General features: G+C 43.4%; 2 protein-coding genes across 2 annotated transcripts; both read right to left on the reverse strand.

Annotated features, from left to right (window-relative positions):
* Positions 1-504: 504 nt before the first annotated feature.
* On the reverse strand, positions 505-10,534 carry LOC122006664 (26S proteasome regulatory subunit 6A homolog). Its single transcript, XM_042562242.1, has 10 exons — positions 10,366-10,534; positions 10,105-10,221; positions 9,238-9,345; positions 7,425-7,616; positions 7,033-7,224; positions 4,836-4,954; positions 2,720-2,807; positions 1,970-2,089; positions 1,583-1,723; positions 505-768 (listed from the first exon to the last, which is right to left on the reverse strand). The coding sequence occupies exons 1-10, from the start codon at positions 10,483-10,485 to the stop codon at positions 691-693; spliced, it is 1,275 nt and encodes a 424-aa protein (XP_042418176.1). The 5' UTR covers positions 10,486-10,534; the 3' UTR covers positions 505-690.
* Positions 10,535-21,428: 10,894 nt separating this feature from the next.
* Positions 21,429-24,674, reverse strand: LOC122004011 (brassinosteroid-related acyltransferase 1-like). Its single transcript, XM_042558963.1, has 3 exons — positions 24,155-24,674; positions 23,639-24,061; positions 21,429-22,134 (listed from the first exon to the last, which is right to left on the reverse strand). The coding sequence occupies exons 1-3, from the start codon at positions 24,626-24,628 to the stop codon at positions 21,634-21,636; spliced, it is 1,398 nt and encodes a 465-aa protein (XP_042414897.1). The 5' UTR covers positions 24,629-24,674; the 3' UTR covers positions 21,429-21,633.
* Between the last annotated feature and the right edge of the window lie 487 nt (positions 24,675-25,161).

Here is a 25,161-nt window from a genome sequence, read left to right on the forward strand (position 1 = left end):
GAGAAGATCGATGTAGGGCCCTTGGATAGCACGAAGTTTTCTTAGATTAAACGACAGAAAGAGACAGATTTTGATTGTTGAGACGACAACAACCAAGCTAAGGATAATCCACCTAGCTAGATCGGGGCATGGAGATTTTCGTTGAAATAATTTGAAGCTAAGTAACAATCAGGTCCTGAAAACAATTAATGATGCGATTAGACTTTATTTTGTCACGATCCCTCTTTTCCTTTATGAAATCTCAGTTCAGCCTGTTCTTATCATGATTTGCGGCGATATGTCGATTACGTAGCCTGACATATTACAATCACATTCTTCAAGTTGTATGCATGCATATTTAGTTCCGCTGTCATACGTCAAGCCAGTCCATTTCTAAAATAAACCCAAGTAACAAGTAAAGCATAACTAGTCCCACAAAATTTAATAAATGAATGTGTTTAGCTACGTTCCAAAATTAAAAAGGTTGCTGCTATTTGCGCTTTTGTTATAACATTGACCACAAAATCGAACGAAATTTAGTAGACTTCGATGCTGAAGATTAAAAAAGAAAAATCAAAATAGTTATCTTAACAAGTCTAAGTAATACCTAATCTTAATTCCGGCAGGTTATGCAACACAGGATCTGAGAAAAATAGCACGACTAAAACAACAAAGCAATAGGCTAGAGGTAACCCGTCTAGCTGCCTGGCACTAAGCATAGTAATTTAAACTGGTTTTCTTCTTCGCTTGAACTTGAATGACCCCTTCATTGAAATCTTCGTGCGTCACCTGAATTAAAAATAGCATTAGTTGACCGTCGTTGCTTTGTTCAATGACCATATAATGAAGTCAAGCATAAGAATAATTAGAGTCTATTCAATCACTTTCTGACTGCCTGATAGGCCAATTGACTTGTAGACAACGCAATCTAGATGTATACAGTGTCAACTAGATTAAAAGAGCATACATGAAGCATTTCCTCACTTGACTACACGGTGAATCTCTGTAGGCAATAAGAAGATCTCAAGTAAACAGAGAATCTAAAAATACCAGAAGACTCCCTCTGGATCAAGACTTAAGAGGGAACAAACCGCAACAATCATAGAATGCAAATACGCTGCTGGAAACCCAAGCTGCCAGTTTGACCCAGATATATATATATATATATATATATATATCTATATATATATATATATATATATATATATATATATATATATATATTATAATATGGGTCCTGAAGTTTCAATTGTTGATATTATAAATGTGCATATCAATTTGAACTCTGATTTTCTCAATTTGGCCCCTAAAGCTATACTGAAATTTAACATCGTCAAAGCCAAAATTGATACACCAGGATCAAAATTGACAACATTCGGTAACTTTATCAGTCAGACTGAAATGATTCAAACTTCAAGAACACTAAATTAGGAGTAAACTTCAGGAGGCACAAACTTGTATTTTACCCGTATGCCAAATGGTGTAGTTATCAGTTCTCTGAAAGTTAACACTAGAAGACTTTGTAAATACGATGATTGAACAAGAAGTAAACTGCAGGATTAAGCTGTTTACAAATGTAAACTAAAAGCAACAAAAGCAGAACCTCAGTTGCATCCCGACGCAAGGCAAGCATGCCGGCTTCAACACAAACTGCTTTAAGTTGTGCTCCATTAAAATCATCTGTTGACCTTGCCAGCTCTTCAAAGTTCACATCAGGGTGGACATTCATCTTCCTTGAATGGATCTAAATTTAAAAGACATTATCAGCATGGAGTTGACCACTTCAACATAGGAAGATAATCTTAGCTTAAGCAGATTGATTTAATTTAATGTAATTTTTTCTTTTTGAATCCGTTTTGCCAATGCTGCAAGAACAAAACTGTAAATTGACCGGTGCGATCCCATACTGACTGGAGTCTGGCAGGTAATGACTGTTTTTCCCAAGATAAAAAGTAATGGAATTACTTGAGAAAAAAATACATCATGTTACCTGCAATATTCGTGCTCTTGCCTCTTCAGTTGGATGAGGGAACTCTATCTTACGGTCTAGACGTCCAGAACGCATGAGAGCAGGATCAAGAATGTCAGCACGATTAGTTGCTGCAATCACCTATTAAGCATGCAAGCCCACCAAATTAAGGAAAGAACCACAAGTAAAAAAGTGGATTGTTGCTTTCTTACATTTAAGAGAACAATCACATGCAACGCATGTAGTGTGTAGTTTACAAATTTGAAAACTTCTATCCAGCTGATTCAGCAAAAATAAATCTTCTTCCAATCATTATCATAAACCAGAGCCAAGAATGAAGAACCATAAGAGAAGTTTCAGGGAGTGAGCAACAAAAAATAATTTATGCCATCCTTCCATCCACATAAACAGATGTAAGAATATCCTACTCTTATCCTTCCCCTCATTCATCGTCCATTTTTTAACTTCCTTATGCAAATATAAAAGGGCCATTAGTGCTATGACTAGCTTATGCAAGGAAAAATGACAGATCAGACAAAATCATGGACCATTGCTAGACATATGGATGTGAGTGCTTTTCACATGGCATGCATAATCTTGTGTATAGGATGAAGGGTGTAGAAAACCAATAGAGTAATCAAAGAAGAAAGGAATTAAGTGATGAATCTGTTGAAGATTAGTGATGACTAATTCAACATATCTGATTATCAAGTTACATGCATGCAGATATAGTAAAATTGAATCCACCATAAGCTGAGTAATAATAATGACCTTTATACGCTCATCACTGCTAAAACCATCAAGCTGATTTAGCAATTCCAGCATAGTCCGTTGCACCTCCCTGTCTCCACTTACTTCACTGCAAGTGTTGCAAAAGGAGAATTTTTCAGTCTCATGAAATAGTACTGATATAATTATGGCATGCAATATGATGCAGAAAAATTTAATAACAAAAAAATTAAAACAAACTTTTTTTAAAAAATAATATTGCTTCCATTACAAAAATAACAAAGTATGGGAAGCCCCTAGAAAATGCATACACTTGAGTTTGAGACAATAAATTACTTTATAAGCAGTAAAGGCATATAACACTGACTTTACATCAATCACCAGTGAAACATCAAGAATGGTCTCTTGAACAAGTGCAACTAGCGATTCAGTCAAAAGTCAAAACTATAATTTGACAGTAAAGGCCTGCTAAGAATTATGATCCTCAAAATGAGAAGTAAATTTCTGGTGCTTGAACTGATTAACATGATCAATGGCAAATAAATGTATGTCATGTGACCCTGAAAAATTATTTAAAGTGAAATACCTTCAACAAACTCAAAGGACAAAGTGCAGCTACTTAAGTGACATGACAAAGATATTGTGTTTCACAATCTAAATCATAGTTGTTAAACTCAACCAATCCAAGTTAGATCAGGAAGGGTAAGAGCCAAACCAATTTTGTCTGATAGGCATTGTGAGTGGGAGAACAATGGCAGGTACATTTGGAAATCACAACGATGGACCAAGTGAGCTTGTGAGAATCGAGAGGAATCAGTGATTTTCTTCCTCAAATGCACACCAAATTTGTTTCAGACCCATGAGGAAGAGAATAAGGATCTGGAATGGAGATCATTGAAAATGAGGTTGGAACAAATTTGCCAAAGCCACTGGACTATTTGGAGATAGGAAAATAATTCTTTATCTTATTTTAGCCTAACCTAATAATGAGTACTTCTAAAAATATTTTAAATCCTTCACTTAATAAAAAAAAAAAAGGTAGATCCGCTACCTTAGTGGCCCCCTTAGTGGCGGCCCCACAGATATGGAGAGAGGTAAATGTAAGTACATTAGGCGCATGGTGGGGTGACCACATGTCGCCAGTTCCTAGGAATCGACGCCATTATGCCTAAGTCATGCACCCATGTGCTACATCCTGGGGGCAAATCCTTCACTTAAAATACAATTATAAGTTGATTATTCTAATTTTCTATCAATATTAACTCCAAATGTACCATAAATTTTATATCAATATGGAGTGAGGCCTAGATTGATTTCTGATTTGATTTTTATAATTATTAACTAAATTATAAAACCACCAAATGTCACTCCTAAGCCCGGATGAAAAGGCTTGAGGGTTGCATTAGATTGTCAGCCAGTATTAAATTATGGCAAACGTTCTATAGACTAAATTATAATGTAGTAAAAGGAATGTATTTCTTTGTAACAGAAAATTTGTTTGTTAAAGGATTTATTAATCTTTTTTACTAACTGAATCCAATTTATTAATAAAATCAATAACTAGTGGCTCTAGGTTGGTCTTGCCACTAGACTCGACAAAGTTAATGTTCAAGTCAACATGCAGTTCACCAAATATCAGGTCACCTTAGCTTTATCCAGGTTTTTTACATGATATTTCTAACACTTTTAGCTATGAAAATGTTCATGCATGTATAATTCCTTTACAGTATATCCTGGATCATAATGGACCGCATCATGTTAGGCGATTCACTCACCAATTTGAACATTTCATTTCGGTCACACAGTCAAACATATACAACATGGAAATTGCCAATAGCTAGAAGAGGAATCAATAAGCTGCCCGAATGGAACAGACCTAGACAAACTTGTGTTTACTAACAGGGACCAGGGACCTTTTCAGGTGTATCAGAGAAAGTTCCATCATGACAATGTAGTGCACCATGCCAGTCGGTCTGGCTTACTATGTTATTTGTATGACCATAGTTCTAAATTAATTGCTTAATGTAAGTTAAATGAGTTGCTCAAAAAATGTTCTGCATTCTGTTCAAATCAGCATGTTACATGAAGAAGAAATATCTTGTTGACCAATAAACCCAATAAGTGCAGAGACAGAGAAAGAGATAAAAAGGTACCATACCTGTCAAAACGTTTGGTTCCTATAGCATCTATCTCATCAATAAAAATGATACATGGAGCTTTCTCTTTTGCTAGCTGGAAAGCATCTCGAACAAGTTTAGCTCCATCACCAATAAACATCTGCAAAAGTTGGCTAAAGAATGAACCAAAACTCAAGTAAGCTGATATTTCAAGAAGGAAAATAATATTAACAAGAATCTAATTCTTTAAGAGATTGAATCCTTTCTTTTCCAATTATGTTACTTGAGTTCAGGTATGCAACATGGGTATGGAAATGTCAGACATGGAATTTTTTCATAGTCCAAATCTAGGATATGGGTACAGGGTATAACAAACCTTGAAAAATTATCAGCATATTCTAACTTAGAATAAAATTTAGTAAATACTAAATAACTAATTAGATAAATCCTAATATTATTAAATAGCCTTAACTCACCAATTCAATGTAATGTTATTAAATAGCTAACATAATCCCAATTCTTAAAATTATATAACTCAATCAATCCAGCCCAAAGTTATTGAATAACCCTAACATAACCAAAAGGTAAAATAACCCACCCACCCTAGTATCATTTACACAGCCCTAAATAAGCACCCAGCCACTCTTGCAACATGCAACAAACAGCAAGTCAACCACCTCTAAGCCGCCGCCACCCCACCCCACCAAAAAAAAAAATTGAGCCCACCTGGCATATCTTCCTATGTCTATCCAAACGTTGTGAGTGAGCGCTCATCCCTCTCTCTCCACAACATCATCAATTCATCAATCAAATTCTCCTCCCTCTATAGATGATGTGTCTGCTCACAAAGTCCAGCAGTAGGTAGTCTTCCGTGTTTGTCCTCCATTAATTGTTCTCTCTTAGACAAGTCTGACTGCTCAGACTTCTATTCATACTCATGTTGTCTCGTGTAAACACAAGTACAAGAGGATATCTGCAAACTATCATTGCCAACCAAATTACCTAAGCCTTAAGGGGTGCAATATACAATATTTGACCAAAATGCATACAATTTATCCACTATGGGCATGGCCTTCAAAGCTCCCACTTAAGCAGCCACTTAGATTTTGAGGGAACAGCATAGCATATAACATAAGCAGTCTAATTATTCAGTTTAAAAAAACTAATTTAATTTATTTAAACTAAATCAAATATTTGACTTTAAATCGTAAGTTGGCCTATGTAGTAGCTTATAACATTAACTTAAATAATTATTTTCCAAGTGATAAACAATTTAGATCAGTATTAATGTTTTTTAATATTCCAATATTAACAACATTATATATCTACATATGGCCTGAATGGGCTATGCAATGGGTCAACCAACATACTGCCTACATTTACTTTTCGAAACCTTTATTATTGGGGATAGCTTGGACCATTGGACAGTTCTCACTACCTGCTCCATCACATAGAAGATTGTCTGGAGGACAATGCAAAGCACATTTCCTTGGTCTATTCAACAAAGACCATCTGTTGGAGCTTTCAACGTCTTTAACAATGATCCCTCCATATAGCTTCATTATACCCTTTAAGTGTAATATTACGCATAACACAAAAAACTTAGTTACTCTGATATATTGCTGCTAAACTTTGTTGCACATTGCCATAAAGATAAGATGTATTTGATGATAGTGAATGGTGTACCTTTGTCCCAAAGTCCAAAAATAGAGAAGAAAGCAAATATTAGCATGTAAATAAGCTCAGTTGCTGTTAAGTGTAAATACAGGAGGGAAAAATTATTGGATAAATGCTGACAACAGAACCAGAATATTGCAGCTGTAAACAGTCATGTAAAACAAGGAAAGGAAATAATACCAAAAAACAGCAAATTTATTACTGAAAAAAAAAAGAATCTGTAAACAGTTATGTAAAACTAGGAAAGGAAATAATACCACAAACAGAAAATTTATTACTGACAAAAAAAAGTGTACGAAGAGTATATGTGATTTCTTTTCATCTCTAAATCATGAATATTTTAATTTATTCTATTATTTGAACTAAATTGTTGACGTTTAAAAGCTACCTTTCTCATATAAAAGAGCACACATGTTTCCTATTGAATTGGTTGTGTAGATCAAACAGTGTAGAACTGTTAAGCTCTTCACATAACCTTTTAGGTAAATTTCACCAAAAGAAAAAGCTACTAGATATATTATTAAATCAAAGAAATAACAAGAAGAAGAAAGCGCATGTTACCTGAACCAGTTGAGGCCCTGCCAATTTCAAGAAAGTTGCATTTGTTTGTGCGGCACATGCACGCGCCATCAATGTCTTACCAGTTCCAGGTGGTCCATAAAGAAGCACTCCTTTAGGAGGACGAATTCCTAGTTTCTGGAAACGGTCCTTGTGAGTCATTGGCAGAACAATAGCTTCAACAAGTTCTTGGATCTGAAAATTTTTGGACAAATCAACAAGTAGATTTAGACAAAACTTCCTACCAAATTTTTTGTCAATGTTTTTCGTTAATTATTAGATCAGCAGAACATAACTAAGGAATCAATGCTGGAAAGGAGTTCTGTGCAGCAAAATTTGAATAGATTATGAATTTGGACTCATTACTTGCATTGACATAAACAAAGTTGTAGTACCTGTTTCTCAAGACCTCCTATATCATTATAATCTTCTGTAGGCTTTTCATCGACTTCCATTGCCTTCACTCGTGAATCATATTCTGAAGGAAGAGTGTCCAAGATCAAGTAACTATCTTTGTTCACCCCAACAAGATCACCAGGTTTTAGCTTATCAGGATCAACTAACCCAACAACAGGGAGAAAAATTGTCTGGAAGGAAAATAAACAAAAAGAATAAGCAGACAACATTCTTCAAGAACTGAAACAAATTAACAAAAATTGTCCATTCTATGTAAATAATCATGACCCAATGGCATTATTCATGACCAACTCGGAGAATGAACCTTCTTTTTTGCGCTATATGGACAGCGGAAAGAGGTAGCCAATCAACTGATTGCCCTACTAGAATGATTCACTAGATTAGATCTAACATAATGTTTTAATTCTATCATTTTAAATTTTAAAAAGATTATTTAGATTTATTTAGAATTTTTTTAGAGTTTTGCATTTTTATAGAGAATCGGCTTTATAGCCATTTAAAAAAAAAATGGTTAGGATCCCTTGTAATGCTTCATCTTTCAGTTGAATAATATTTTCCTCGTCAGTGAGTTGAGTTGTTTGAGTTTTATAATGGAACTTTTCATGTTGCATCAATTGGTACAGGTGGCAATTACTGGCAAAGGTTTTTGTTCTATTTTTTTGGTTAGTTCATCTAGCAGCTCCACAACTCGTTCACCTTTGGTGTTTATTGCTTGGTTTGCATCTACAATTCGCTGCGATCAATCCATCTCCCTAACTAAACCATACATGATGTTCGTGGTCGGTCACCCTTGAACAACCACCTTTCCAGCTACTTCCCCTGCAGCATGGACTGCCCCTTTAGCTTCTTCCCAGTTGAGATCAAGGATAGATCATGAGCCACATGCATAACGACCCCACAAAACAATCTCCACTGCGACACCCCTTCTTGTCTTGCAACACCACAGCTTCTATTGCAAATCTTAAGCTTATACTGGTATCACAAGCCAATCTTAGTCACCTCCACCAAATATGCATTGAACTTTCAAGAGGATCTCATCCATAAATCCCTTAAAGGTTCTTTCCCCTCCACTACAGCTTCAATTGATGTAACCTTTAGGATTCTTCCACCACTAGCATAAGATTTATGCTAAGCCATTGAGGCTATAGTGTTGACCACACCATCCTTACACGAGCGGACTATAGCCTCCACATTCCGTCCCCTTCTGTATCCTCTATCATCAATCTCTCTAAAGGCCATAACAATGCTCGACTGAGATTGCATTCTTCTGCAATGTCCAGCCAACACAAACATGGAAAATTTTAGAGGATAGGGCCGATAGGCAGAACTCACAAGAATGACTCAAATGCTCTCACGTATAATTTTGTTTGTGAATATAAGTTTGTGTCCAATGTTATAGGTATAAATATATTTGTGTATAAACTGAATCAATTATGGTTTGGAGAGAGTTTGGTTCACCAAGTGAATTAAACTTAAATCGGTATGATAAAAGTTTATCAAGCCACATAATAACCACAATTATTTCCTTTTCAGACTGACCTCTGGCAAAAAGACAAAAGCAGTAACACCCTAAAAGGCTAAAAGATGGAACATCAAATAAGAAGGAAAAGATGGAAAATTTACGATTACATATGATTCATTAAATTTCAGAACCAGTAGAAGCTTTGTGAAACTTTCAATATACTTTTCCAGATCTTACGGACAACTCTTGATTAACATATATTGTGCATGCGTGCATGCACAGATACACAAGAAAAAAATAGTTGAAACAAGCTACAATAGTTATCTTACTTGTCGGGTGGAAGTTTTTAATACAACACATTTGCCCTTTCTTTGAGAATCAAGATCAATGTTTGCACCATCTTCCTCTGCCTCTTCTTCTGGATTCATCTCCAAAATCTGAAAAATATTATAGGGTTAGCAATCTCATCAGCTTGTCTTAGTTAATCTACCTTTTATTTGTGTCTACTATACTAAAGGAAAACCGACAAAATGGAGAGAAAAATAGATAAAATAATTGAGACAATTTAAAATTGGGTCATTTGTTGAACAAAAGAAAAGAAAATTCTCATAAAAGCACAAGATAGAAAATACAAGAAAAAAACATATACCCTATCACCCCGAGGATCATGCTTTATCCATATCTCCATCCCCAAAGGACAATTTAGGACATATATTCTTTAAAAAATGTAAATAAAACAATAAATATAACAGGTTTTTTGATAGAGCAGTGACACTGGGTCAGTACAAACTGAATTATGTAATTAGAATAACTTATCCGAAGTTGCACAAGCATCAATAGGAGAAGAAGAAAAGGGTACAGGGAAAAAAAAAAGGAAGAAAAGAAGAAATCCGAGACATTAAGGAAAAAATTTAAGAAGACAGTGCATATTTCAAATAAGCTACGTGTCTTCAACAAAAAAAATAAAAATACTCGGAAGATCAGAATTTAGCAGCAATTTATCTACAAGGTACACTGACAACAAAATGCTATGCTTATCACATAAAAACACATTTATCTTAGAAATCACATGGACTGGGCGAAACCTTTCTGCATGTTTGAGGTAACTAAATGATCACAAACCTTTCAACAGGATCAAGATGAAGATAAGTAGACAAATTAATCCATACAAGAGAAATAGTGGTTAAGCATCTAACCTCAACAATGTTGCCGACGAGGTAAGGCAACTGCTTGTTGAGCTTAATTTTCTCTTGATTCTCCTTGATTTTTTCCTTGAAGGACTCGAGTTCGAGATTCGTCCTCTGCATCTCATCCTATGACCAACACCGTAACATGACATAACAAAATTATCAAAATAAAAACGAAACATAAAATAAATAAATAAATAAATAAATAAAACCCTATATTGTGGGGAAGAGAGAGGGAGGAAGGATCAATTGTGCGCTAGGGTTTGAGACCTTGAGGATGCGGATCTCGTTATCGAGGAGGCGAGAGGCCCTAACAATGTCTTCCGTGGTCATGGACGAGATCTGATCGTCCTCGAACGCGGCGGTGTCTTCCACCATCGCCGTCTCCATAGGTTGAGAGCCAAGCGAGTGGATTCTCCAGCAAGAAAAACTTGCTTTCGGATGTTATATAGTAGGAACCAAGAGCGGTGGCGATTCGGATCGGGTGAAAACTTTGGCAAAAAGAAAATAAGAGGGTGTTTGGTTAAATTATGAAAATGACCATGAGTATGAATTTAATAATATGATGGAATGAGTATAAAAATAGAAATGAAATTCATTAAATTATATGAGTTTAATTGATTCTCATAAATCTAATAATCATTCTCAAAATGTTATTCTCAAACCCACAATTTAAATATTATTTTTTATTATCATTTCATTCCCTTATTTTTAAACGCATCAATAAAACATCCCCTAATTTTCTGCTCCATTTTATTTGTTCAGAATACTCTTAGTTTTTTTTTTCAAAATTAATGTGATTGTAGGAGACAGCATGCATTTCAGAGTTCGATTCTTATGTATGATAATTAAACTATTAGTGAAGCTAAGCACTACGTTTTCTATATTTACTTATGGCTGAAATATGAGCCTGATTAATCGATCGGGTTATAAGTGCTTGATACCGTATATAAAAAAAATACTCTTAATTTTAGAAAGCTAAATTGTTTTTCTATTTTAATTTGTTTAAAATTTAAAAATATATTGATGCAGCGGTAAGAGCCTATCTAATACGAATCAATTACCATGATGCAGATCAAAGTCAAAGATGATCAACACCAGGGAAGCGGATCATTAGTCGATCGGAGAGACCCTTGTTTGATCGACCAGTCGGTAGGAGAACAAACTACACAGGCGAGGAGCCTGAGTTGAGCGGGCCACCTGTCTAGCTCGAAAAATGACATTGGCATTATACACTTAATGAAGTAATAAAATGATAAAATATCAATACACTTAATAAAGTAATAAAATGATAAAAAGAGAAAAGGAAGAATAATTGATAAAGGAATGAGAAACACTTCATCTATCATTAAATGAGAAGAAGTCCAGACAAAAATATCCTCTGTCAGTAATCAATATTATTAAGCATGGGAAGATGGAAGGTTGCTCGAAAATGTATAAAAGGGGCATGCCATGTACGAAGAAGGGTGAGAAAAAATCTTTATCCTTAGTACTCATTTTTTTCCTCTCCTGTTTCTAACTTAGTGTTGGGGCGCCAACGTCAGGGACCTCTTCCCCTATTTTAGTTTGTTTTACAGAGAGCGAGGTCTTCATCCAGTCAGCGGAACTTGCACCTTCCCGATTTTTCAGCTTCGCGCACAGGGAGGGAGGAAAATCGCTAGGGCACAGGGACTAGGCGAGGGGGTCTCTGTCCTGAGCTAGGGCACAGGGACTGGGCGAGGGGATCTCTGTCCCGAGCTAGGGCACAGCGTCGGGAGGAAGAGGAAGATGCGGCGAGTCTAGCAGCGTCGGGAGGAAGAGGATCTACGGCGATTTGGGGGGAAGTCGGGAGGAAGAGGAAGATGCGACGAGTCTGTGTAGCGTCGGGAGGAAGTTGGCGATTTAGGGCAGCGTCGGGAGGAAGATGCGGCGATTTAGGGTAGCGTCGGGAGGAAGATGCGACGAGAGGAGAATAAGGGCTTCTGCAAGACTCATGGCGAGAAGTGAATTAAAATGTTGTAACGCGGATGATCCGGCGGTAAGAATGCGGGGCCCACCTTCTGAAGGGTCTCAACCTAAGGACGGATGGAGGGCTGGCCAAGCGGGTAATGGTCCGAGCGGAGCTAGAGATAACTCATCCATGGGCTTGGGTTTCCGACGCCAAGGCAGGAAGACCGAAGGGCCGAGCGGAAGTCCGCTCGGCTGGGACCGAAGGGCCGATCGGGTGGTCCATTCGGCCAGGATAGGGGCGAGGGTATAAAGGTGGCCGAGCGGCCTATGCGCTCAGCTCGGGATATGGGATATCAACAGAAGGATGATTAGGCCGTACACAAGATCGCACGATGGAGGATCTTACCGTCACATCATGGAAAGGTTGATACAGTAGCAGTATGGTCTCATGGACGTCTGCCTGACAGATCCATATTTGGGCATGGCCCTTCTGACAGACCCATACCTGGGCATGGTCAAAGGCAGGTGGTTGCTTCGACTGGCGCGCCCAGGCTTCTTCGAGAGGTCTATATAAGGCCTTCATTTCTTCACGGGAGGTAGGAGAAAAATCTTCATCTTGAGGCCACCTATTCGTTATTCCTCGCCTAACTTGAGCGTCGGAGGGCCGTCGCCGGGACACCCCTCCCGGCTCGGTTTTGCTGCAGGTTCGCCGGAGCGCTCGAGGATCCAGCAGGGAGCGTCACGTGCCCAGTGTCCGTTGACTCTTGGTTCGGACAGGATCAAATTGGCGCCGTCTGTGGGAACGCACCTGCATCCGAACAAGAACGATGGACGAGGCTGGACGACAACACACGGTGGCGCTTTCGACGGAAGAACTCGAAGCTCTAGTCGAGATAAGGGCCGCCAAACTTGTGGAACAAAAACAGAAAGCAGCGGCCGAACGGCCGGAGCAACAAGCAACGTCTGCGTCGGTCGGCCGAGCGGAAGCACCTCTAGCCACCGTCGCATTCCACCGGGCCTTATTTCGCACCCCTGAAGCCGCGCTAGCTCGGAGAGATAGAGGCTCTTCTTCAGACGAAATGCCAAGGCGGGATGACAGAAAAGGGAAAGCTCCCCGGGCGGACTCATCTCCCGAGCGGATCAATCGCCAATTCTCGGAGGCTATTCTACGAGACCCTCTACCCAAGCACTACGTGCCTCCGACGATCGGCGAGTACAACGGAACAACGGACCCGGATGATCATCTGGGTAAGTTTGATAACACAGCTACACTCCATCAATATACAGACGGAGTAAAGTGCCGCGTTTTCCTTACGACTCTCTCGGGATCGGCTCAACGGTGGTTTCGGAGGCTGCCGGACGGATCCATCGCTAGCTTTAAGGACTTCCGAACGGCCTTCCTCCACCACTTCGCTAGCAGTCGGCGTTATCAGAAGACAAGTGTCAGCTTGTTCGCCATCAAACAAGAGCCGAGAGAATCGCTTCGAGCTTACATTCAGCGGTTCAACCAAGTGGCGATGGATATCCCAACAGCCACATCGGAGACGATGATGAATGCCTTCACGCAAGGCCTTGTAGATGGGGACTTCTTCCGGTCGCTCATCCGAAAGCCGCCCCGAGATTATGATCACATGCTGCATCGGGCCAACGAATACATAAATGTGGAAGAAGCGCAAGCCGCTCGGAAAAAGGAAACTCCAACCGAGCGGGCACCTGTTCAGGCCGAGCGGAAACAGCATACCGCTCAGCAGCCACCACGAGGACCGAGGGCCGAAGCAATCCGATCCCCCCACACCAGATCGCACGTACAAGAAGTGGCTGCCGCTCGGCCCAAACCAAAGAAGAGGTGGACCCCTATGTTCTGCTCCTTCCACCAGACGGATACGCATAACACGAGGGATTGTCGAAGTCTTCCCTTCGTGGCTAATCCCGTTCCCAGGAAAGCCGAACGACGGTCCCCTCCCATCGACAGGAGACAAAGGACCCATGAAGCTGACCGGACCCGCACCGAGAGGCAACATCACCAGACGCCCGATCGGCACCGATCCCCAAGACAGGAGAATCGCCGAGCGTCCAGAGAGCGGTCCCGGCCGTCCGCGCGGGAAGAGGAAAATAGAAGCAATACTTCCCGAGGTGAGATCAACGTTATTGCTGGTGGGCCGACCGGAGGAGACTCCAACCGAGCCAGAAAGGCGAGCGTCCGGCAGTTGCAGATCCACGCAGTCGGCTGTAGCCAAGAACGGGCAAGTGAACCAGAAATCACTTTCGGGCCCGGAGACTTAGAGGGAGTTGAAGTGCCCCACGACGACGCTCTGCTCATTAAAGCGGTAATAGCAAATTACACTATTCACCGCATATTTGTTGACACAGGGAGCTCGGTCAACATCATATTCAAGAAGGCGTTCGATCAGCTGCAAATTGATCGAGCCGAGCTGCTGCCCATGACCACCCCGCTCTATGGGTTTACGGGCAATGAGGTCCAGCCGGTTGGACAGATCCGGCTGGCTACTTCGCTGGGAGAGGAGCCGCTCAGAAGGACCAGGACAATAAACTTCGTGGTGGTCGACTCTCCTTCGTCCTACAACATCATTTTGGGACGACCGGCGCTTAGCGAATTCCGAGCCATCGTCTCAACCTTCCACCAGAAGATGAAGTTCCCCGTCGAAGACAAAGTGGGAGAAGTACGGGGGGATCAGTTAGCAGCTCGGCGATGCTATATCGAGATGATCCGAGCAGAATCCACCTCTGCTCGGAAGGCGCCTCGAATCGAGGTAAATGTCATTACCGAGAAACCTCCTGCTTTAATTTATGATGAAAAGGAGGAGGTTCAGATTCATCCGACCCGATCGGAGGCCACGACTTTTATCGCCTCTGATCTGAAGGAGGAGCAAAAGGAGGAACTGATCCAATGCCTCCAACGAAATCATGATGTCTTCGTCTGGTCGACACATGAGTTGCCCGGAATTTCGTCAAGCCTGGCGCAGCATGAATTGCATGTCCGACCGGACGCTCGGCCAGTGAAGCAGAGGAAAAGGGATTTCAGTGCCGAGCAGAACGCCATCATCCGGGAGGAAACACGAGGTGCAGTTCCCGAGCTGGCTGGCTAACGTAGTATTAGTCTCCAAGCCGGGCGGCAAGTGGAGAGTCTGCATCGACTTTCGGGACTTAAACAAAGCATGCCCCAAAGATTTTTATCCCCTGCCCAGGATAGATCAGTTGGTGGACTCTACGGCCGGCTGCGAATTAATTTGCATGCTTGACGCCTATCAAGGATATCATCAAGTGCCGCTCGCCCGGGAAGATCAAGAAAAAGTAAGCTTCGTAACGGCCGACGGCACATATTGCTATAATGTGATGCCGTTCGGATTGAAGAATGCCGGGGCCACCTATCAACGCTTGATGAACAAAGTGTTCAAGAAGCAGATCGGGCGTAATCTGGAAGTCTATGTGGACGATATTTTCATTAAGTCTGTCCGAGAGGCCGATCTTCTCAAGGATGTGGAAGAAAGCTTCCGAACACTGCGCAAATATGGAGTCAAGCTAAATCCCCAGAAGTGCCTGTTCGGAGCAAAAGGAGGGCGTTTCTTGGGGTACATAGTGACCGAGCGGGGAATCGAAGCAAATCCCAACAAGGTGAAAGCTCTGCAAGACATGCCGCCCCCAAGAAATACAAGGGAAGTACAACGGCTGACCGGTCGGATAACTGCTTTGTCCAGATTCATCTCCAAAACCGCCGACCGGAGCCTTCCATTCTTCAAGATCCTGCGCAAGGCTACTAAGTTCCAGTGGGACGAAGAATGTGACCGAGCGTTCGGAGAATTGAAGACATATCTTAATTCTCTGCCAGTGCTAGCCAAGCCGATCGGGGGTGAGTCACTTTATATTTATTTGTCGTCAACTGAGCATGCTGTAGGCTCGGCACTTGTGAAGGCGAGCGGCGAAGAGCAGCCGGTGTACTTTTTAAGCCACATTTTGAAAGATGCTGAATCTCGTTACACGGGCCTCGAGAAGTTGGCCTTTGCTTTGGTTCTAGCCGCTCGGCGCCTTCGACCGTATTTCTTGGCTCACACCATCATTGTCCGGACGAACAGTCCACTCGGAAGAGTACTGTTGAATCCAGAAGCGTCCGGACGGCTCATCAAGTGGACGACAGAATTAAGTGAATTTGACATCCAATATCAGCCCCGCTCGGCGATCAAAGCCCAATCCTTGGCTGATTTTGTGACTGAAGTGCAAAGGCCAGAGCAGGAAGCTATGTGGAGAATATATGTGGATGGATCCTCCACTAGGCTCGGAAGTGGGATCGGAATCTTACTACTTTCACCTCAGGAAGAAAAGATGCACCTATCCGTCCGGCTGGATTACCAGGCTACCAACAACGAAGCAGAGTATGAAGCCCTCATAGCCAGATTGCAGGCAGCCCCGCATGTGGGTGCCGGTCGGGTGACTCTCTATTCGGATTCGCAGTTGGCCGCTCAACAACTTTCTGGCACCTTTGAAATCAATAATGTTCGGCTTAAACTCTACGTTGAGGCCTTCGAAAAGCTCAAAGCTACTTTCCGAGAGGTTCTTATACAGAAGATTCCCCGAACGGAGAACCAAGCAGCAGACGAGTTAGCCAAACTCGCGAGTTCAATAACACCCGTTGCCATTCAGCAACCAATTGAAAAAGTACTGCTGGTGGCGCACGTCGATCGGATGCAAGGCCTCACGTTTCCAAGCGACTGGAGGACACCTATTATAGAATTTCTCCGTTCGGGCACCACACCCTCCGATGAATATGCAGCCCGGCTCCTCAGAAGAAGAGCCGGTCGGTTTACACTCATCGGAGATCAGCTTTACTCGCGCCCGTTGCTGAAATGTGTAAGCTTGGAGGACTCAGCTTACATCCTCCAAGAAGTACATCAAGGATCATGCGGGGGTCATCCGGGCGGGCGCTCATTGGCCAAGAAGATCCTCTTGGCCGGATACTTTTGGCCAACTTTACAAACAGATGCCGCTCGGACAGTATCTACCTGCCTTTCATGCCAGAAGTATCACAACTTCTCCCACCGACCGGCTGAAGAAATGAAGGCGTCAAGCGTTTCATGCCCGTTCGACCAATGGGGATTGGATATTGTCGGTCCATTTCCGATGGAGGCTGGGCAGAGGAAATTCTTACTAGTAGCGGTAGACTATTTCTCCAAGTGGGTGGAGGCCGAGCCGCTAGCAAAGATCACTGAACAAATGGTTAAAAAATTCATCTGGCAACACATCATTTGTCGGTTCGGCATCCCTCGCCGACTAGTGTCCGACAACGGGCGGCAGTTCACAGGGAAGATGTTAGAGGATTGGTGCAAGAGCTACGGCATTGAGCAACACTTCACATCCGTGGCCTATCCTCAGAGCAACGGTCAAGCTGAAGTGGCCAACCGGGAAATTCTCCGTATTCTGCGCGCTCGGCTCGACCATTTGGGAGGAAGTTGGCCGGATGAAGTGCCGAACGTCTTGTGGGCCATCCGAACAACGCCAAAAGAAGGGACAGGAGTCACACCGTTCCATTTGGTATATGGTGGCGAGGCCATCATTCCGGTTGAAGTCGGCGTGGAGTCCGCCCGGATCCAGAGCTACGATGAGGACAACGCCGAACGGAGAAACATGGAGCTGGATTTTGTAGAAGAGGAGAGGGCAAAGGCGTCCGTTCGGCTGATGGCGTATCGACAACGAATGAAGCAAAACTATAACCGGCGCGTCATTCCCCGATCATTCCAGATCGGCGACCTTGTCTGGAAGAAAGTCAAGCCGGTCGGCGACGTCGGCAAGCTTGAAGCTCCATGGGCAGGTCCCTTCAGAATCATCGAAAAGCTCCGCTCGGGCGCGTATTATCTGGAGGATGAGGAAGGTCGACAGCTAGATAGACCGTGGAGCGCGAACCACCTCCAGCCTTACCGGGCAGGGTAAAAGGTGTGCCTATGTAAATCATCTTATGTACTTTTTTTCGACTGAATACTTGAAATGCAGAAACGAAAAATCAAGAGAACAAATAAGACATCGCCAACAAAAGAACGAAGGCCCCGAGCCGCGCGGCCGGAGGTAAATGGGTCGGGCCAAGCGCTCTAAAATTGAAGGCCCCGTACCAGTCGGACGGAGGTAAATTATCCGAGCCAAAATGCTCGACGCAGCAGACCCTGGGCCGTTCGGCCAGGAGTACGTTCTCCGAGCTGGGTGGAAGGGGCATGTAGATTATCCGAGCCAGGCGCCCGAATAGCGAAGGCTCCCCAGCCGATTATATTTGCAAGCAAATGACCCGTGCTGTTCGGCCGGGCACAAAGACTGTCCAAACGCGAGATAAGATGTGAAGGCCAAGGTCGCTCGACCTGGTAAGGAGTTAGGCTCGAAGCCCGTCTAGCCCAGACGTTAAACCGTAGAGCCGCACCGACCGGCTATAAATATCCGTGCCGTCGAGCTCCGACGTTAAATATCGAGAGACGAGCCGGCGTCTATAAATAATCCGAGCGGACGAACCGACGAGCACCGTCGTTAAAAATCGAGAGCCGCGCCGATCGGCTATAAACATCCGCGCCGACGAGCACCGTCGTTAAAAATCGAGAGCCGCGACGATCGGCTATAAATATCCGTGCCGTCGAGCTCCGACGTTAAATATCGAGAGACGAGCCGGCGTCTATAAATAATCCGAGCGGACGAACCGACGAGCACCGTCGTTAAAAATCGAGAGCCGCGCCGATCGGCTATAAACATCCGCGCCGACGAGCACCGTCGTTAAAAATCGAGAGCCGCGCCGACCGGCTATAAATATCCGTGCCGTCGAGCTCCGACGTTAAATATCGAGAGACGAGCCGGCGTCTATAAATAATCCGAGCGGACGAACCGACGAGCACCGTCGTTAAAAATCGAGAGCCGCGCCGATCGGCTATAAACATCCGCGCCGACGAGCACCGTCGTTAAAAATCGAGAGCCGCGCCGACCGGCTATAAATATCCGTGCCGTCGAGCTCCGACGTTAAATATCGAGAGACGAGCCGGCGTCTATAAATAATCCGAGCGGACGAACCGACGAGCACCGTCGTTAAAAATCGAGAGCCGCGCCGATCGGCTATAAACATCTACGCTGACGAGCACCGTCATTAAAAATCAAGAGCCGCGCCGATCGGCTATAAACATCCGCGCCGACGAGCACCGTCGTTAAAAATCGAGAGCCGCGCCGACCGGCTATAAATATCCGTGCCGTCGAGCTCCGACGTTAAATATCGAGAGACGAGCCGGCGTCTATAAATAATCCGAGCGGACGAACCGACGAGCACCGTCGTTAAAAATCGAGAGCCGCGCCGATCGGCTATAAACATCCGAGCCGACGAGCACCGTCGTTAAAAATCGAGAGTCGCGCCGATCGGCTATAAACATCCGCGCCGACGAGCACCGTCGTTAAAAATCGAGAGCCGCGCCGACCGGCTATAAATATCCGTGCCGTCGAGCTCCGACGTTAAATATCGAGAGACGAGCCGGCGTCTATAAAAACCGAGCGGAAAGCCGACGAGCACCGTCGTTAAAAATCGAGAGCCGCGCCGATCGGCTATAAACATCCGCGCCGACGAGCACCGTCGTTAAAAATCGAGAGCCACGCCGACCGGCTATAAATATCCGTGCCGTCGAGCTCCGACGTTAAATATCGAGAGACGAGCCGGCGTCTATAAATAATCCGAGCGGACGAACCGACGAGCACCGTCGTTAAAAATCGAGAGCCGCGCCGATCGGCTATAAACATCCGCGCCGACGAGCACCGTCGTTAAAAATCGAGAGCCGCGCCGATCGGCTATAAACATCTGCGCTGACGAGCACCGTCGTTAAAAATCGAGAGCCGCGCCGACCGGCTATAAATATCCATGCCGTCGAGCTCCGACGTTAAATATCGAGAGACGAGCCGACGTCTATAAAAGCCGAGCGGAAAGCCGATGAGCACCGTCGTTAAAAATCGAGAGCCGCGCCGATCGGCTATAAACATCCGCGCCGACGAGCACCGTCGTTAAAAATCGAGAGCCGCGCCGATCGACTATAAACATCCGCGCCGAAGAACAGGAGCTGGATCGACGGAGGCCACAGCAACAGAAGAGGCAGGGGGGCAAAGCACGGGCAAAGATGCGTAGGCGGAGGAGGGCTAAGGCTTTATACGGCCGAAGTCGATGGGCCTCCACCGTCCGATCCAGGTCACGGGAAACAAGGACACCATCGGGTCGTCCATTTTAAACGGAGGCGTCCCATCGTAAGTGACGCCGCCGTCACACAAGGGTCGACACGTGGCACTCTGTCACCGAGCGCAATTAATGCGCCCATACTGCGCATGCTTCGACTTAATGGAGAGGATTTGAGTGATTTTCAAGGAGATTTAGACAAGCAAACATTCCTGTTGAGCGACAAGACCACCATAACGAAGAGCCGAGCGGCTGAATTTGGAGGAAGGGCCGAACGGCCCCACGAATACTATAAGCAACGGAAAGGCGACGACCGCCCGCTCGGACACATATGGTCCAGTCAGTCGGACTCACTTCCTCCTTCGACTAGACTTGAAGGGAAGGCAAGTGATCCGGCGGTAAGAATGCGGGGCCCACCTTCTGAAGGGTCCCAACCTAAGGACGGATGGAGGGCTGGCCAAGCGGGTAATGGTCCGAACGGAGCTAGAGATAACTCATCCATGGGCTTGGGTTTCCGACGCCAAGGCAGGAAGACCGAAGGGCCGAGCGGAAGTCCGCTCGGCTGGGACCGAAGGGCCGATCGGGTGGTCCATTCGGCCAGGATAGGGGCGAGGGTATAAAGGTGGCCGAGCGGCCTATGCGCTCAGCTCGGGATATGGGATATCAACAGAAGGATGATTAGGCCGTACACAAGATCGCACGATGGAGGATCTTGCCGTCACATCATGGAAAGGTTGATACAGTAGCAGTATGGTCTCATGGACGTTTGCCTGACAGATCCATATTTGGGCATGACCCTTCTGACAGACCCATACCTGGGCATGGTCAAAGGCAGGTGGTTGCTTCGACTGGCGCGCCCAGGCTTCTTCGAGAGGTCTATATAAGGCCTTCATTTCTTCACGGGAGGTAGGAGAAAAATCTTCATCTTGAGGTCACCTATTCGTTATTCCTCGCCTAACTTGAGCGTCGGAGGGCCGTCGCCGGGACACCCCTCCCGGCTCGGTTTTGCTGCAGGTTCGCCGGAGCGCTCGAGGATCCAACAGGGAGCGCCACGTGCCCAGTGTCCGTTGACTCTTGGTTCGGACAGGATCAGCGGACTTTGTCACAAGGGCAGTCCGCAACGGTTCGCACAGTTGAGTCCGCAGCATAGAAATCCTATATATATATATATATATATATATATATATATATATAAAAGCTTATATTTTTAAAAATGTGGTTGAAGGTCTCTGAATTTTCTTTTTAAATACAACTATAGATATATATAATATCGAAACTATCTGCTTCTAGCCCTGAAGCAGAAAACATGCCTTGTTTCACAGTAGCAGATCCTTATTTTAAGGTACATAATTTCATCTCATCTCATGCACCTCTGCTGATATTATTTTCTTATATCTATGGTATTTTTAATAAAATTACTAGACTCAGAATCCACTGAGGAAATAGCTTTCGAATGCTCGGAGGCTCTTCTCCGGCAGCCCAATCCTGACGTCCACCCTCCCGGCCTCGCCGGGGCTCTGCAAGAAGTACGCCGTCTGCGGCATCGGCGTGGCTAAGGGCGCCACGTAAGCGGCCTCTCCGGCGCCGAAGTCAACTCGGTGGTACGGCGTCTTGGTCCAGTCGGAGACCATGGTGAGCTCTGGCAGCGGCGGGAGCGAGGTCCGGGGCGCCGTCTCTCCGAGAGCGGCGACGTAGCGGGCGACGTAGGCGTGGGTGACCGCGCGCTTGGCGGCCTGGATGCGGAGGACGAGGGCGGCGAAGGGGAGCCGGTCGAGGTCGGCGGCAGTGGAGAGGAGGGAGGAGAGGACGAAGGCGTTGCCGGCGAAGGAGGGCGGCAGCGGAGGGCGAATGCGGTCGCGGGCGTCGACGGTGAACTGTAGGCAAACTGTCTTGTGCCCGGCGATGTTGAGGGCTTTGGTCCGTGCCTGAAATTTTGCAAAATAATGCTCCAATTTATATTTTTATTTAAAAACCAGATTAAATAAACTTTATCTTTAATTAACTCAGACCAAGTTAAATTATCTCATATTGTTTTAATGAACTATTATATAATTTTAAACTAAACAATTAATCCTAGGGTGTAAATGAACTGATTGACTATTGAACAAATTTAAATAATTTGTTAAACTATGTTTTCAACTTATTAATATTTATAAATAATATTCATGAATAATATTTATCAATAAAAATTATTATTGACGTATTAAATAAATAAATAAAATTAAATGAATAAATAAATTTATATTATCAAATTCAATAAACAATTTAAAATATAAAAGTTTAAAACAATCAAAAAAAAAATTTTGAATTGAAAACTTGATAATATCTAAACGAACGTTCATTAAAAAAGAAAACATACTTATAAATAATCATAACAATTTGGTTCATTTTAAGTTTAACTTGGCTCGATTTTCTTATCAAATAGACTTGAATACCATAAAATTTGATTCGTCTTAACTTATGTATTATCCTAATTAATCTTATGAAGGAGTTATTAAGAAGAAAGCCATCATCATACGTATATATTCCAAATGGACCAAAGCAAGTACATGCTTTTAAATAGGCTTTAATTAACCAAATACATCGACAAGGATGGATTTCTTTAGCCTACAAACTAGATGATTTAGGTGCTTCGAGATTTTATCATCACACCATTACGATGATAAAAAGATGATATTGCATGTGGAACTAAAAAGTTTGATCATTAAGATATAATACTATTATGTTAAGAAGCCTATAGATAATTAAATATAATTAATTATTCTAGTTAATTATTTAATTAATCATTAATTGTATTCATTAACATCCTTTTTTAAATGGAGAACAGAATGTGATAGGTAAATAGTTCATAGTTGCTAAAAAAAACTGATACAAAATATCAAATTTAATCAAACTAAAATATATATAGATCTCGATGCTTAAATTAAAAAAAAAAAATCAAGTCTGACTTTTATTTAGTAAATTTGATGAGGAGAATGAATAATACAATAAGAAAAATTTCAAAACATAGAATTATTAAAAAAAATAAAATAAAAACAAAAGATTTGTGTCGTTTGAAATTTACAATTCTTACTTCATAATCTATGAACTCACATGGTAATTCAATCCTGAAACCTTTTTATAAATACTTTTACCCGGATAAGAAAATAAAAGGATAGTAAAATAATTTGCAAAACTATGAAATTCATTGATAGAGATCTTAACTGAAAACTAAAGAAATATGACCGTAAATTCTGATATCAATAGTTGTTAATTAGTCCTCGGAAAAATCACAAGAACTTCTAAACTATTAAGCGTGTACTTACCAATTAAGTAAATTTTGTTAACTCACAGATCCATAATCCTATAATACGAACTGAGAAATTAAAAGCATAAATAAAAAAATAAAATTGAATCATAATTTCTTCAAATAAATAAATAAATAAATACCTTCCAAAGGTGAGCTGCGACCACCTCAAAGGAAGTGCAATTGGAAGCCGCCTTGTTCTTGAGCCTGCTCACCATGCCACACCCGACAGAAAATGTCCTGAGCACCATCTTGATCTGATCTTCATGGCTCCTCTCCTCTTCACGCACTGCTGCGGCCTGTTTGATGAGCTGATGGAGGTGGCCGAGGGCCATGAATTCTTGATCGTTAAAGTCGCCGCCATGGTCATGCTGATCAAGTGCTGCCAGCTGAAGCCTGCCTCTCTCGTGCAGTACTACTGGCTCATGATGATCACAGATCTGCTTCCCCCCTCCCACTGCCCTGCTCGCCCATGCATTCAGGAAGTTGTAGTTGGCCACCCCGTCGAACAAGGCATGGTTGGTGCCCACGCCGATCGCGAACCCACCGCACGCGAACCTCGTCACCTAATTCGCAATTATAAGTAGTGTTCGACAAAAATATATATAATTGTCGATGCTCGATCGATCGATCGACGAATTAATCTAGAGAAAATTAACCTGAGCGACGACTAGAGGTGTTTCTTCGAGCGGGGCGTGGACGGGAGGCTTAAAGACGAGACGGTCGAGGAAGTCGTTGGGCTGGGAGAGGTCGCCGAGATCAGAGATCTTAACGGCGGTGGCGGCCTCGACGAGGAGTGCACCGGCGCCGGTGCAGGCGACGGTGAGCTTCCCCGAGGGTGGGGAGAAGCAGAGGCGGCCCGCGGCGGGGTACCAGGAAGACAAGGCCTCCTCCAGGCCTCTCTTTAAGGAAGAGAAAAGTGAGGAGGAGGCTGGGGGTTGGGTTGGTCGGTAAAAGAAGACCAAGTACATGAGAGCTGGGCACTTTGTGTCGAGGTTGGAGAGGTGGAGGAGGGTGGAAGAGGAGGAGGAGGAGGAGGAAGAGGTGAGAGGAGGGCGAGCTTTCGGGTGGACTACCACCGTCTTCGTGGTGAAAACTCCATGGTAATCCTGCTCACCTCGCTTGCTGGCCATGGACGAGCGGATGATCGAAAAATGGAAGAAGTACTGGAATAATTGAAGAAGAGAGCTAGGACCGGCTGCTGCCATTTGTAAGCTTAGAGAGCATGCATGGAGATGATGGCATGTCCTTGTGGTAGTAAAAGGCGAATACGTTTATCTAGTGTCCCCGTCAATTCATTTTAGGGTCAACACGGAGGAGGTAAATCACGAGCGACTACTAGCCTTTGGAATAATGATTAACACATAAGGGAAGTATTTACCTTGACTTTGCCGAAATTCGAACCCCAGACCTCATGATCACAATACCTCATGCATTAGCCACTAGACCCTTCCGAGAGGACGATGATGGTATGCCCTATCGTAAAAGATTCTCGATGGACTCCTTAAACAACGAGGATTTAAATTTCACCCAAGTATATTATACTGGAGTTTAAAAAATTTATGACGCTGATCATCCGTTAAAATTCATCTATGTTTCCCAATTTACGTCTGATGACCAGTGATAAATTTCTATAGGATCAGAAGGATCATTTCCGGGATGAATT

Source organism: Zingiber officinale, chromosome 7B (assembly GCF_018446385.1).
Source record: "Zingiber officinale cultivar Zhangliang chromosome 7B, Zo_v1.1, whole genome shotgun sequence".
Lineage (NCBI taxonomy): Eukaryota > Viridiplantae > Streptophyta > Magnoliopsida > Zingiberales > Zingiberaceae > Zingiber > Zingiber officinale.

Coding starts and splice junctions, on each gene's coding strand:
- LOC122006664 (XM_042562242.1), bottom strand. CDS start 10,485: ATGGAGACGGCGATGGTGGAAGACACCGCCGCGTTCGAGGACGATCAG. Junction 1,724..1,969: donor CAAGAGCACGAATATTGCAG/GTAACATGATGT, acceptor TTTTAAATTTAG/ATCCATTCAAGGAAGATGAA. Junction 769..1,582: donor TGCGTCGGGATGCAACTGAG/GTTCTGCTTTTG, acceptor TTTTTAATTCAG/GTGACGCACGAAGATTTCAA.
- LOC122004011 (XM_042558963.1), bottom strand. CDS start 24,628: ATGGCCAGCAAGCGAGGTGAGCAGGATTACCATGGAGTTTTCACCACG. Junction 24,062..24,154: donor CACCTCTAGTCGTCGCTCAG/GTTAATTTTCTC, acceptor ATTGCGAATTAG/GTGACGAGGTTCGCGTGCGG. Junction 22,135..23,638: donor TCGCAGCTCACCTTTGGAAG/GTATTTATTTAT, acceptor GCAAAATTTCAG/GCACGGACCAAAGCCCTCAA.